The following is a 15889-nucleotide window of genomic DNA, read 5'->3' as shown; positions in this document are numbered from 1 at the left end:
TGAAATTTTTCTTCCTTTCTCCGGTAGACGACAGATCAAAAGCTTTCGTAACGCGTAAAAAACGGGAATAGATGGCAGATTTTACAAGTAAATGGAGCGAATTATATTCTGCTTGTCTGACTGGTTGTCAGATTTGTTTTTACGGGATGTAAATTTTTGACGAAAAGAACAACATCCCGCAATAGGATATCTTTGAAGCGACACTGTTTTAAGCGTGGTTCAAAGTATTTGACAATCATTGGAGTGTCTTGAAGATTTCAGTTCAAACTGTTCACACCTAGGCGTCCAATAAACACTCTTACACACATCACTGCGTTAAGGAAAAGAACTTTATCGTACTTAGCCTCTCTTTCTCGGCAACCGCAGCGCGTGTCAACCCGCTGCCGTGCTACCAATTGACCTAGATTGTCACGATTGTTCACTCGCCTGGCTTTCGTCCTTCGCTCGATATCCTGGTGGAGGCGGCCGAAACGGGGCTGGGAACAGCACATTTTAATGAGGCAAAATAATTTGGCGCAGCAGCACTCCATTACCTCAGCACCGCAGCGCCGTAGACGAGGAGCACCGGAAAAGGAAGGCTTTTCCGGTTGATGGAATCACACTGGAATGCTAAGTGGGCTTTCCTTAGCTCCCGCCGATGCGATGGCAGCGAAGGTTTCGACGACGAGCTTTCAATCTCGCACAGCACCAGAAACACCGGAAATCGGACGGATGGAGAGTTCAAGATTGCGGGTTGTTTATTTATTTTTTTCCGCTGCGCGGATAATGAATTCAGAGCGAAGGTAGCGTTAAAGTAAGTGAGTAAGTAACACAGGTTATTAGAAAGACAAACTTTTTTCTTGCTTTAATATTGTATTATGAAATGAAACTGTATTTGTAAGATTTTGGGAATAAATCGACACGGAGTTTCGTTGAAATAAAACGATTTTGTCTAGTTATTCTGTCCGCTTTGATCATTCAGCTTTAAATTGTTAAAAAATAATAAAGAATAAATGCTGTTGGCATTTTGCCAGCCTCCCTTCATCTTCTACTATTCTCAAGTTTTACCTTTCCTTGTATAAAGATAATTGTGTGCATGCTGCTTGTTAAATGCTTTTTTCGTATCATATCTTTGCTTCACCCGCATAATCATAACCTAAAAAACAACAGTAGATCCCGCCTACTTCTTGAAATCAGTCAGAAAAATCCCCATCCAAATGAAATAAAATTTCTGTTTCCATGGTACCATCCGAAATGGCGCTAATCAAACAAACAAACGTAACAAACGAACGCACAAAAAAAAACATCATCAAAAGACCACCAGCATGTCGCTATTCTTCTTTCGGCTGCATAACCTTCAGCGCGAGGAAGCCAACAAGAAGCGCAAGAAGGCCCAACAACAGCAGCAGCAGCAGCAGCAGCGACAGCGGCAGCGTCGCGGCGCCAAAGTCTTCCGCGGGCCATCCTGCAATTCCGGCATCAGCCACCTAACGCTCGGACCGTCGCGGCTCTTCGAGAAGACGCCGATGAGCCCGTCCGACAGTCTGGACGAGATCGCGCTGCAGATTCCAAGGTAAGGTAACCTCATACCTGCTTTTTCAGGTTATGTAAAATAATCCATCGAAACTAGTCCCAACTATTTATCATAATAAACGAGAATTTGTCATGATATAAAGCCGTAAAAACTCATCCATCAGGCTTCTAAATTAATGCGATAATTCTGTTGGAAATTTCTGATGTACGACAATTCTGGTCGTATCATTATTTCAAGCGGTGTTTCTGTCAACCTGCCACGCCGGGTAGGCATTATAATCGAATTTTATGTGCCGTTCCAAAGTTGTGCCAGTTGTCATTCATTGTTGCCATCTATTGGCCGTACCGGCGATGAAGACGCGTCTGTTAGAACTTAAATTTATTCTGCACGCGTCTCAACTCAAACCGGTGGCAAACGCTACTTAGCTGTTTGATTTGATTAACTCAAATTTCATTTGAAAAAGTTTCACCAGCATCAGTGGTGTTGCTAATTGACGTTAATATGTTGTCTCCAAGCAAAGTACCATGCGTTCGCTTCAATGTTGCTTTGATGGAGACGCACGGTTATCTATGAAAACCATGCAGCCTTTAAACCAAAAAAAATTCAATCCCTTCTTTCACATAGTGTTTCGTTCCAAAAACCATAACCGTAAATGTCATCCCGACGTGATGTAGAGCAAACCATACACTTGTCACATAAAACTCCAACCGCACGAACGACCGACCCCTCAGCAGAAGAAAACGGAGTGATAAACTAAGTCCATCGACGAAACCGCCAAATGTGTTCGTACGTACGTTACCCGGTTTGATGCAACGGCAAACATTGTACGTCCGTCGAGTTTACAACTGTCCCGATCGTTTCGGGGTCCCGGACCTGTCTCGGACCACCACCGCCGCCGACGCAGCCACAAAACAGCCATCAGCCAGCCAGAACCAAACCCCATTTGTCGTCGATTATTACCGCAGTCTTGTTCAAATATTTAAGCTACACTTTCTCGCACTGCTCGCACGGCCAACGACCAACGGGGGCCGGGAGGACACTTGACACACCCGCCAGCAGCCAGCACTCCCTCTGAGGGGTTGTACCTACAATGATGGTCATCGAAGAGTTAGGAAAAAGTTTTTATACATCCCCGTTTGGAGAATCGACCCGATGAAAATGGCATGTGGGTGACTATTTATGAAGTCACCGCAGAACCATTCTCCTGTCTGTGGCTGCGAGCCACGCTGATAATGATGGTAATCATTTCGTTTATAACGGTTATTATTATTCAACTTAAAACCCGATCGAACGGAACCGATGAACGGTGCTGTGGTAAGGCAAACCATTCCGTTGCGAAGCAAACCTCAGCGCATATTGAAATTGTTGAAGGGCTGGGAAACTGAAAACTGAATTTTGGATTGTGGTATCACAATCAGCGGGAATGTTATTAATGTACGTACGTAGTTCAATTATTTATATGCAATGTTTTCTCTTCTCTCGTTTCAGGTAAGTCCTGCTGTTGGTACATCGAATCGATATATTTTAGCGGAGCGTTCGGTAAGTCTTTTTTATTGTCACCGAATTTAAATTCTCTGTAAAAAATTCTTCGTAGAACTGCGACTTACTTGGTAGAACTGCGAAATTATTAAATTTATAAACTTCGCTCTGAGACACTCAGAATCACGTCCCTATTTTGTTTCATAGTCAAATACAATCTACAAACTTTTGATTTATGCGTCGAACAATGTCTCCGTTCTACTGGCAGCATCCTAATGTTTTCATTTCTAGCACTGTTGTTGTTCTACGTTCAGCTCTTGGAAATATGTTTTCCATTATAAAACAACAGATTTCGGTTTATGTGGCCGGTATGAGGAATAAACATCCTTGTTCCTAGAATTGATCCAATTAATTGTATTGATTTATTTTTACGGTCCTAAAGACTAACACGGCAAGTGCTCTCCTTCTCCGCCTCAGTCAACCATATTTTGGCTGAAACCACTTTAGGGAGTTCGTTTAGCTGCGAAAGCGTTCCATTTTGATTCACTTTATTGATTTGTTCCATACGAAACGAAAATATTCTGCCAATATTGGCTTATCTGCACTCGATCGAAATTCATTACATTAGCAAGTTTTCCTTGCTACTAAAAGCAATTTGAACAAGAACAAGTACAAGAACAAGAACAAGAACAAGAACAAGAACAAGAACAAGAACAAGAACAAGAACAAGAACAAGAACAAGAACAAGAACAAGAACAAGAACAAGAACAAGAACAAGAACAAGAACAAGAACAAGAACAAGAACAAGAACAAGAACAAGAACAAGAACAAGAACAAGAACAAGAACAAGAACAAGAACAAGAACAAGAACAAGAACAAGAACAAGAACAAGAACAAGAACAAGAACAAGAACAAGAACAAGAACAAGAACAAGAACAAGAACAAGAGCAAGAACAACAAGAACGAGAGCAAGAGCAAGAACAAGAACAAGAACAAGAACAACAAGAACGAGAGCGAGAACGAGAACGAGAACGAGAACAAGAACAAAAAAAACAGAAAACCTGAAAACCAGAAAACGTGAAAACGTGAAAACCAGAAAACAAGAAATCGTAAATTGGAAATCGCTAATTAGAAATCATAAACGTGAAATCGGAAATCGAAAACCACAAACAATAAGACCGTGAAAATTGAGAAAAGGACCGGGACTGAGAGGATTGACAAGACCAAAAGGACTGCGAACATCGAAAATAATAAGAAGAACGGGAAGGTCGCGAAGATCGAGAAAACCGAGAAGAACGAGAAAGATCGAGAAGACTGAAAAATCCTGAAAAGACTTAGAGGACCGAGATGACCGAAAAGATCGAAAAGGCCGAGAAGAACGAATAAACCGAGAAAGCCATGAAGATCGAAAAGACCGAGGAAACTGGGAAAACCGAAAAAAACTGAAAAATCAGAACTAAGAAACCGAAAGACCGGATTGACTTAGAAGACGGAGAAATCAGACCAGACCGGAAAAACCAAGAGGACCGAGAAGACCGGACCACCTAAAATACTGAGAAGACTGGAAGACCCATAAGACCGGAAGATCGAAAAGACAGGAAGTTCAAAAATCCAAGAAGACCAGAGGATCGAGAAGATTGGAAGTTCAAAGCCGGAGAGACTGAAAAACCTCGGTCTCGGTCTTCCCGAGAAAACTGAGAAAGTCGAGAAGACCAAAGAATAGTGCGAGAATAGCGAAAGGACTGAGAAGACCGATAAAAGCGGAGAACGACTGAAAAACCAAGAATAGTGAGAAAACCGGAGGAACAAGAAGACCGAGAAGACTGAAAAACCAGGAAAACTAGAAGACCCAGAAGACTCGGAAACCGAAAGACCGAGAAGACCTGATCTGATCTGATCGACCTAGCAGACGGAAAAGACCGGGCAGCCCAGGTAAACCGAGTAACCGAGTAGACCGGAACACCAAGAGTACTGAGTAGACTGGAAGACTAGGAAGACCAAATGGATCGAGAAGACTGGAGGACCAAAAAAATGGAAGAAAACCGGAAGATCGAGAATACTGATAGACCGAGAAGACCGAGAGGAATAAGAAGACCGGAAAATCGAAAAGAATGGAAAAGTAAGAGACTGGGAAAACCTAGAAGACGGAGAAGACGGTGCAGACCAAGAAAACAGTGAACTCTAAGAAGACCTAGATGACTGGATAATCAAGAAAACTAGAAGATTCAGAGGATCGAATCGACATAGAAAACGGAGAGGACCGATAGGACCGAGAACCCCAGAAGAAATAAGAACCAGAAAGACCGACATGACTAGGAAGACCAACAAGATCGAGAAGACTGAGAGAATTGGATTACTGAATTACTGCGAAGAAAAACGAGAAGACCACGAAAGGACTACGAAGAAGAACAAGAAGAACGAGAATATCGATAAAACTAAGATAACTGACGAAACTGATAAGACCGGGAGACTACGAAAACTGCGAAGACTGAGAAGATCGAGTAGACCGGGAAAGGTCAAGAAGGTTAAAAAAGAGGAGGGATTTAGCCCCCCCCCCCCTAGAAAAATTGCTTTGGTTTTTTAAATTTAAGGAAAAGCTACAGTTAGATAACTTTAGATAATAAAAACTTTAGAGTAATTTTTATGTGCATCACAATTGTATGATCCCATGCATTAATATGCATTTAATTGTAATATAGCGGCGAAATAAAATGGTCCACAAAAATTCCTCCCTCTAGGGAGTATAGACCTCCCTAGACATGAGTGCTAGTTTCGCCAATGGAGAAGACTGAGAGAGCTGAGAAGGTCAAGAAGATCAAAAAGTCCGAAAACTGCGAAAGGACTGAGAAGACTGTGGTAGACCGGAAAACCTGTGAACACTGAGAAGAGCGAGATGATGGGAAACCAAGAAGACCGAGAAGTTTGGGAAACCAGAAAAACCGGAAGACCCAGAAGACCGAAAGACCGAATCGACCTAGAGAACGGAGGGGACCGAGCGTATTAGGAAAACCGAAATATCAGAATAAGAGAGAAGACGGACAAGATCAGAACACCAAGAAGATCGAGAAGACTGACAGACCATGAAGACTGAGAAGAAAGAGAAGAACTGCAGGGCCGTATCAAACTATAGAAGACTGAGATGCGGAAAGCACAGAGAAGACGGGTAAAATCGTCCATGTCTATGACGACCGGGAAAACCGTGAAGACTAAGAGAACCGAGAATGTTGGATGATCAAGTAAACCGAGAACACTAGCAGATCAAGAAGAACGAGAAGACTGAGAGCAACAAATCACCCTAGAAGACCGAGAAGACGGAGAAAACCGAGAAAACCGAAAAACCTGAGAAGACGAGAAGACCAGGAAGATCGGAAACTGAGAAGACTGAAGGCCCGAGAAGAACGAGAAAACCGAAAGGCCAAGAAGACCCAGAAAACTGAAAGACCGAGAAGATCTGGAGGACCGTATCGACCTAGATGACCGAAAAGACGGAGTGGATCTTCTTCTTCTTCTTCAGCATAGAGCCGGGGTGGCTCGTGCTGTTTCAAGTACTCGGTCTTGGGCCACTCGTCGCCAATTTCCTAGTCGTCTCAGAAGTCGTAAACCGCTTTCGACCTGGTCGAGCTATCGTCCACGTTGGGTTCCCCTATTCCTGGTGCCGATGGGGTTGTTGAAAAGGACTATTTTCGGCGCACTGTCGTCCGGCATCCTTACGACGTATCCGGCCCACCATAGCCTGCTAACTTTCGCTAGATGTACGATGGGAGTCTCCCCAAGCAGTGCCCATAGCTCGTCATTCATACGCCTTCGGCACTCTCCGCTTTCAGTTTGTACTCCGTCAAATATCGTCCGCAGCACTTTTCGCTCAAACACGGCAAGGGCGCGTATGTCCTCCGTAAGCAGCGTCACGGCTTCAAGTCCATAAAGAACTACCGGTCTAATAATGGTTTTGTACATTGTTAGCTTTTACGTAGTGTTTTACGAAGGGCAAAGTAGGCCCGATTTCCCGCTTGAATGAGCCGCTGGATCTCCTTACTAGTATTGTTGTCCGCGGTCACCAGCAATCCCAAATAATCGAACTCCTCTACCACTTCTAGTTCGTCACAATGAAAGGAAGAGGCTCAAATAAGAGGACCTAGGGGATATTAAAAAGTCTGTGGAGACCGAGAAACCATAAACACTAAGAAGACGGAGAAAATCGAGAAGACCAAGAAAAAAGTGAAGACTGAGAGGACGAAATCGACCTATAAGACTGAGAAGACGGAGAAGACCAGGAAGATCGGAAGACCCAGAAGTCCTGAAAACCAAAAAGACAGAAAGACCGAGAAGAACGAGTAGACCTCCAAGATCGCATTGACCTAGAAGCAGATATAAAGGAGCGGGAAGAAACCTGTGAAGACCAGAAAAACCGAGAACACTAAGAAGAGCAAGAAGATTGGAAGACCGAGAAGATTGGAAGATCGAGAAGACCGAAGGAGCTAGAAGACGGAGAAGACCGACTAGATCGAGATAACCGAGAAGACCGGAACACCAAAAAGACCGAGAAGACTGGAAGACCAGGAAGACCCAGATAACCGGAAGACGGAGAAGACTGCAAGACCATGAAGACCGAGTAGATAGAGAAGACTGAAGGTCCTAAAAATTTAGGAAGACCGGAAGATCGCGAAGACTGACAGGAGAAAAGATCGAAGAAGACCGAAAGACCTAGAAGACCGAGTAGACCGAAAAGATTAAAAGAGTTAGAAGACCGAGAAGAGTGAGAAAACTGATAAAGTCGAGAAGACCAAAAGGCTGAGAACAATGAAAGGACTGAGAAGACAGACAAGACCGAGAAGACCGGGAAAACCATAAACACTGAGAATACCGCGAAGAGCGAGTTGACTCGAAGACCTGAAGAAGACTGGAAGACCAGAAAAACCGAATGTTTTATTTGTCCGTACTAGGAACTGGGGACGGCTTGCGGTGGAATGTAAATACTGAAGGTATGGCAACGGAATTGGCAATCAAGAGAAAAACTTCACTCTTCAAAATTCGTTCTTAAAAGAACTGGCGGTATTTTCCCTTATTCCGCTTCAAGGAAGTATGATGGTAATGAAAACACCAGTGATTTTCTTTACACCCTTTCTCTACTGCTGCTATTTACTTTTATTTGATCACTACATGTTCAAAATTAGACTGACTTTGCTTTCGACTGAAATGCCCGTATTTATACTACCAGCGTGGCCTCGAGCAACTTCGAGAAGGTTTAGCTATATGTACTGGTGGATGTTTCGATGGCATACGTTGCTTTGCTAGCAAGGCAGTGTGGAGATGTTTCTCGAACGTTCTGGAAGCGCTCGTCGCGTACACCGAAAGACCTAGGAGATCAAGAAGACTGGGAGATTGAAAGATCGAGAATACTAGGAAGGCCGAGAAGAAGAGAAGATCATGTAGACCGGACCACCAAGAAGACCGAGAAGACTGGAAACCCAGGAAGACCCAGAAGACTAGAAGACCATGAAGACCGAATAGATCGAGAAGACCCTGCCCAAGTAACAATTTGGGTTTTATTACACTCTTATGATAGCATTTGAGACCAAAATTGGTCTTGAAGACCACCATAAGAGTACAATAAAACTTACATTGTTGCTAGGGTGAACACCAAGAAGATTGGAAGACCATGACGACTGAGTAGATTGAGAAGACTGGAAGTCCAAAAAATCCAAGAAAACCGGCAGATCAAGAAGTTTGGAAAACCAAAAGTTCAAGAAAACAGAAAGCTCGAGAATATTGACAGACCAAGAAGAACGAGAAAACCTGGAGGACCGTATCGACCTAGAAGACTGGACTACGCAGAAAACCGAGAAGACGGGAAGACTAAAAGATCGGAAGACTTAGAAGACCGGAAAACCGATAAAACTGACAGATCGAGAAGAACGAGAAGACCTGCAGGACCATATCGACCTAGAAGACTGAGAAGACGGAAAGGATCAAGACGACCGGGGAAAAACCTAAAAGTCCGAGAAAACCGGGAACACCAAGAAGATGAGGAAGACCGAGAGCCAAGCTTGATATGCTATTTTCGCTTCGATTTTACTCTTTTAATTACTGCACATCAGTCTAGCAGAAATTTAAAAAAAAAGTGTATGGGGCATTTGTAGAATTAATTAGTGTTTGCAGTATTGTTGAAGTAAGCATTGCTATATCTTTTATATCTTTGTCGCTATAATGCTGCTTCCCACTGGTTTAAAAAAGAGCGCTATTTTTGCTACTAACGATAGTACAGCCCTATAGCACCGTAAATGCAAAAGATAAAATTTTAATTCTTAAGCAATATTGTATGTAATTATTAGGTCTACAAATGCCCCATATATCCCTTTTTCAGCGAGGCTAAGGTGCAGTTTGTTCTGTTTTACTTGTCTTTGACTCTTTCACGGTTCAACGTAAATCATTTTTATTAAAGATGGAGGAGCGTTTGGTGAAGAAGAATGGTAGACAAAAAACAAATATTGTTTTCTGGTTTGGAGTCCCAGTGCCACGAACAAAACCCAATATATTTTTAGCCGCAGATCGAAAACTTGCCCAGTATTCAGTTTAACATTTTTCGCACCAAGTGCTTCTCTGCTTAATCAAAAAAGAGTTTACGTTTGACCGCGAAAAAGTCAGTACCAGTAAAAACAAAAAATATTGTTATTATTGTTAAATATTGCATTTGTTCATAAGTCCTTGTTCTCAGACACTGCGGCCCACTTTCTCTGCCCATCTGTCAAAAATTTCTTAAATCATGTTTTATTTTTGTTTACAAGTTTGAATATGTCCTTATTAGCCAAATCAACGAGGTTCGATAGCAAATAAAAAGGAAAGCCTTGGGCATAAACGACTTTCTAAGACAGACTTCGTGGTCGGCTATTAGAGTACAGTTACGGGACTAGTGCAACCATCCTACTGACTCTGTCTAGCAGCAGCACCGCCTAACCGAGATTCGAACATACAACGACTGGCTTGTTAGACCAGCATTGTATCCTGAAGCTAACTGAACGGATTCGAGAGCAAAAGATCTTTTCTTGTATCATTTCCAGCGTTTTCTGAAAAATCTATAGACAAACCAAATGAGAGCTGATGGGAAGTCTGTTTTCACCCTTTCTATGCAAGGTTTGAAATCTTTTGAGCCTTTGTAAACATAAAATGTGACTATATGACTATATTTCTATATATTACGTTATTTTTTATTATTGGCATCTGTATTGGTATGAAAACCGGAATTATTAAAAAAGTTCTGATTAAAAAGGTAATGAACATTGAATTGGTTTTCCCTAAAGAATTGCTACCTTATGATAAATCATCATTCCGAAGATGAAGAGAGACTACTAAAAGTTTTATTTTTAATTTCTGATTTTTTCAAAAAGTTCGCGCAGTTTGATTTGAAATGACGAGAACAACATATTCTGCGATACAAATGGTTTGCATCTACAGTAATATTGTGGAATTGCTCGAACCATTCAAGGAGAAGATGTAACATGTCCATACATTACCGGTTCTCATTAATCAACGGTAAGCCACTGAGCCAAATCGAACTCTGCAGATAGGTAAAGGCACTCATGGCATGATGATGGTACAGCTTCCACAGCACACGTTCCGCATATTCACATGAAACCTATTCAGGAGAGTTCTGCACAGAGGGCACTAGTTACTAGCGACAAACCATACCTCCAGCAGACCACACCGGCTGACGATGTAACAACTCAGTACAGTAGCTTTGCTGCCACTACTCCATTACGATTGGTGGCAATTAAAAAGTTTTAATTAGCACATCCAGTATCATCTACTGTCTAGTGTAGGTAGGAAGGACGATGCAACCAGCAACGATTGCAATCGAAAGTTGCGTCAGTTGCTTCATTTCCACTCAATTTTGCCTCAATTGATTACCCGAGATGGTGATTTAGAAGTTAGTAAAGCAGTGATAACGGTTTCTCTCCCGGTTCCTAGAAACTGATGAATGGCTCTTGCTTACGCGACTTTTGTATGAACTAACTAAATATGATGGTAATGAACAACAAAATAGACACTGGAGAGAGGGATTACTTTCTGGTTTGCACTTTTAACGTTTGACCAATTTAAACCTTTTTAAGGCTAAATATCATGCATTCAGAAATATCTTCCGAGAAGAATAGTTGTTAGAAATTCAAACTTTAATGAAAATTGTTACGGACTATGTTCTTATCTGATAGAGTAACTCAAGCGTTGATAGTTGCTTTGCGTTCGTTTGCTCTGTATACGTTAGGTCACACAAAACAGAAAGCAAAAGACAACTGCAGCTGCATTTGCATCGGCCGTTCTGCAGTTGAATATCCTAAGGTGTAAGGTTCGATGAAAACGATCGTTCTGATTACCCCACCCAATTTGTCACGAAATCAAAAAGCTGACGAGCTTTGACCACTTTATCTAACCGACCATTGTTATCTGAGTTTGCATCTTAATTGAGTTGATCTTCCGGTCCGGTTGTGTTCGTATGTGGACAATGGCATGATCCATCAGCATTAAGCAAGAGGAGCAAAACTAGTTAAAATATTTAAAACAGCAGCTTGAAAGCATTCTGTCTCGGCTCGGAGCGGCCGACCTCGGCATGGTGTCCTTGCTTTGAAAACTCTAAAGCTGGTACAGGCAGTAGGTCTGTACATAGACGCAGGACAATGTCCTGCTGGTTGACCGAAAATATAAATTATGGAGAAAACCACATTAGCTTGCCCTGCCTGGGGAGACAATTTGGCAGCATACGGCGTGCCGGTTTCACCGACCACCAACCGGCACGCTGCTGTGCTGTGCCGAACGGCAAAACAACAGGAAGTTATAATTGTTTTACTTTCTGTTTAATACGTTGGTTAGCATGAAGGAAATTTTATTTTCAAGGGCATTCGATAGTGCACGGCTACCTACACATGCTCGGTCAGTTCCAGGCCAGGTTTTCACTATTCAATTCTTTCAGTTTCGAGTATACGATTACGACTCCATTGTGCTACACAAAGCTTCCACTTGAGACCTATTATCATTATCATACACAAACAAACACAAAGCTTGCACTATCTCTCAACTTTATATACACCGACTAAATACAAGGGGAAAAAACTCAAACAGTTTTTTTATGTTTCCCGCGCCGCCGCATCAAAAATGAATATTGTAGAGCTATTTTTGCAAACCAAAATGCGCGCAGATAAAAAGAATAAAATATTAGACAGCTCGTTTGTTAGCTTGTTAATATTTTACTTGGGAGAGAACACCGCTCGGTGGTGGTTCGTTAGCTAGCTTCCGAAACCAAGGCCGCGGAAAATCCGCACTCTCGGCCCGCCGCCCGGTGTTAACTCCTTCCCTCCTTCTAGCCACTGCACTGCACCGCACCGCACCGTTATAACGACGGTGTCACCCGTGCTTCTTGCCTCATCCGAGACATGGGTTTATTCAATTTACTACCTTAGGCGGTTCTGGTCCTGTACTGTGCTGTGCTTCAGCTTACAACAATCCCCATCCCAATCCCCAGTCTGCAAACACATGGCATGGCGACCAGGCAGGTTGTGTGCCGTCTGCCGTCAATCAAACATGATGTGTGCCGCCCCCGGATGACACGCAACATTTAATCGTTCGTCTTTTCCTTTTTTTCCTGGCGTAGCAGAAGTAGAGGCACACCATCAAGGATGAGAAGCTAGTCAGGTGCTAGGTAGGGTTTATCGATGCGGTAGGTTATTTTTTCCGGCTCCGGTCGGCCGGAAGGAGCTGACGAAGGTCAAATCGAATCCGGAAAAGTAAGTTTGACGGGTGATACCTACTGTGCCAGTAGTTTCTTGAAATAAACACCAGCAATGCGGATTAATTTAAATCCTGTTACGCTTTGAGGTAAATGTGTTTTACGGATTGAAAATTGCTTACATAATCAAGAATAACAACAATTTGTGCTAATTGGATGGCTACTGAACTATTACACAATCAAAATTATTTGCTTTGTAGCCAAATTGGGATAGTCTCACAACAAATAGAGTTCACGATGTAAAGAGATGCAAAATTATGAATTTAACCTTTTATATTCATTTGGCATGCAAGTTCCATAAGGTACAGATTACTTCGGATATATTGCATTGTTTAAAAGCAATATTTGATGACCGCGCTATAGATTCATTAATATTTTTTCGTTACAATGCGAGCACCGTTTTTAGTTGTGAATTCAGTATTTTTACTGATAAATGGCAATCAAAGAATCAATGATTTGGTTTCGTATGACAAATGAATTGATGCATATATCCGGATGAGAAATATATATTTCTGACTACTCTTAGGTATAAAGCTCGTCATGCTATGTGATAAATAGCTACGATGATTGGTCCCAAACAGATGTTATTGCGATGATATCTCCGCAGGTACCTCCGTTGCTAAACTGCACAAACATGGCATTGAAGGTCCACTGCTACATTGATACCTTTCATATCTATCCGATTGTCACTTAAATGTAAATATCGATGGGTTTCTTTGAGAATCCTTCACTGCTCATTCTGGCATCCCCGCAAGGCAGTCATCTCGATCGTACGATATTCCTCGTCTACTTTAGGGAGATTTAACTCCCTGCTTAAAATTCCATTACTATCGTTTGCTGATGATCTAAACTATTGACTACCTCGCGATATTAGAGACGTTCCTGATAGCGAACAAGAATCGTCTCGGTCCTGTGTCAATTCTTGCAATATGCTGCTAATTTACGACAAGAACGTGCGTGGATTTTTAAACCAAATCGATGTTATTGCTGTGACGGAATTTCCTGTAATTGTTTGTATTTTTTTGGGAAATGGCGTATGAGTCTATCCATCTATCTATCTATCTACCTATCTATATATGGGTCATTCCACGTCAAGTGACCGAGAAAATGTACAAACTTGTAATCGACCTTCTCGGATTTTCACCAAACTCGACCAGATTGTTCGTTTTGGGTCAAGAAGCAAAAATCCCAAGTTTGGTGCCGATTGGACTTTCGCTCGATTTTTGAAACAAACAATTCCCAATTTCTCATGTAAAACTGTAAACAAAATTAAATTTCCTAGCAATAAGCAAATAACAAAACAAAGCAAAATTATTCTGGTTTAATCTAAAACAACATTACGCTGTTGTGAAAGCACAATACAACTAAAGTTTGTTTTTGAGCGTCATAGCAGAATACGAAAATTGAGTGTACGAAAAGTCAAACAAACAATTCCTAGATTCTCATGCCTTCAACCATGGGAGATAGCTAGCAGCAGAGGTGACACAATGTCAACTGTGCAACAATACCATTCACTTGCGCAAAGCAAAATTCAAAAAAAATTATCAATGCCTAATTGCTTTAATCTGTATTGTATTGAGCAGTATATATCATTGCTTAGGTTTCTATATAATTCATATGAAATGAATTAATTCTTCGCCGGAGTTGCGAAGAAAAGGAAATATTGAAGGATCGCTTCCTGTCAGCAGTATCTATCTTGGTATCTGATCTGATCTGATCTGATGTTAGTACCAATTCTGTTGTAACGAAAACGGTCTCCGAATCAAATTCAGGGACTACATATAAAGTATCAAAAAAATAAGCAGAAAAGGCACAAGGAAATAATTATTTGGAAAAATAAAAATATATTAATACTGTTAATACTGATATAAAATATTGATATGGATTTATAATGTTTCAATACTAGTGAAAACTGTAATGCTGGCATCACTGTAAGGAAAAACTATATTATATTCTTGAATGAAAGAAAAATATAAACTACAAAACAGTTCGAAAACAGACATTTATGAAGCCTTCAAGTAGAAGGTGAAAAGCGTATCTGTTGAATTAAAATTAATAGTGGAATTTTATTGCGAAAATAGGTTTGACTTTTCTTTCACTCAACTTTCGTATTCTGCTAAGACGCTCAAAAACAAACTTTTGTTATATTACATACTGTTTATGTGCTTCCACAACAGCGCAACGTTGATTTAGATTAAACCAAATTAATTTTGCTTCTTTTGTTATTTGCATATTGTAAGGAAATTTAATTTTGTTTACAGTTTTACATGAGAAATTGGGAATTGTTTGTTTCAAAACGCTATATTTCGAGAACGGGACGGAACACCTCGTGGTTTTGAGCGATTCTTATGTAAAAAAGTCTGAGGAATACGATGGTGTTGAAATTTTTGAGATAAAATTGTACTCATTGAGAGAAAAATACAAATTTAGTTTTCAGATCAAAAATAAAAGTATTTGGCAGCACTGCCGCAAAAACCTAATATTTTTTTCGGATTCCTCAGATGATTTCCCATGGGTAGAACAAAATTTGTTTCTAAATTGAATATTTACGAAGATATAAGCAAAAGAAAATAGGCGAATTTGACGAAAATGATGCTTTTTCTAATAAAAAGGGGGGTGCCCAAAAATCGAAGGAAAGTCCAATCGGCACCAAACTTGGGATTTTTGCTTCTTACATTTTTAGGCATACATTTTTCCTAAGGCAGATTGAGACCCCTCTGTCCTTTAAGAGGGGGGGGGGGGCTCCCATTCAACTCGACTGTTAATCAAGCAAACGGCGTCAAATTTAGCATGTGGGCGTTTGTAGAGACAGAATTTTTTTCTATGGTGTTTGAGACCCCTCTCCCTCTAGAAGGGGGGGCTCCCATACAAATGAAACACAAATTTCAGCATAACTCGACTGTTAATCAAGAAAATGGAACCGAATGTGGCATATGGGGGTTTTTGGACGCAAGTTTTTTCTCTATGGTAGTTTGTGACCCTTTCCCCCCCCCCCCCTGCATCGGGGGGAGTGGCTCTCATACAAATTAAACAGAAATTTTTGCATAATTCAAAAAGCAATCGTGCTCGAGAAATTTTCGATTCTTCCATAAAACATTAGTCAATAACAATACCACCAAAAACTA

General features: G+C 41.2%; 1 protein-coding gene across 1 annotated transcript in view; it reads left to right on the top strand.

Moving 5' to 3' along the window:
• Positions 1-1304: 1304 nt before the first annotated feature.
• The window catches only part of LOC128734140 (potassium channel subfamily T member 2), a 164157-nt gene continuing 149572 nt past the window's right edge, over positions 1305-15889 (top strand). The window contains exon 1 of the mRNA XM_053828177.1: positions 1305-1552. Within this exon, the coding sequence (XP_053684152.1) occupies positions 1305-1552 (248 nt within the window). The remainder of the gene's footprint in view (positions 1553-15889) is intronic.

The sequence above is a fragment of the Sabethes cyaneus genome, chromosome 2 (genome assembly GCF_943734655.1).
Source record: "Sabethes cyaneus chromosome 2, idSabCyanKW18_F2, whole genome shotgun sequence".
Taxonomy (NCBI): Eukaryota; Metazoa; Arthropoda; class Insecta; order Diptera; family Culicidae; genus Sabethes; species Sabethes cyaneus.
The sequence above is the reverse complement of the archived record's forward strand: the minus strand, read 5'-3'. Positions and strand labels throughout refer to the sequence as shown.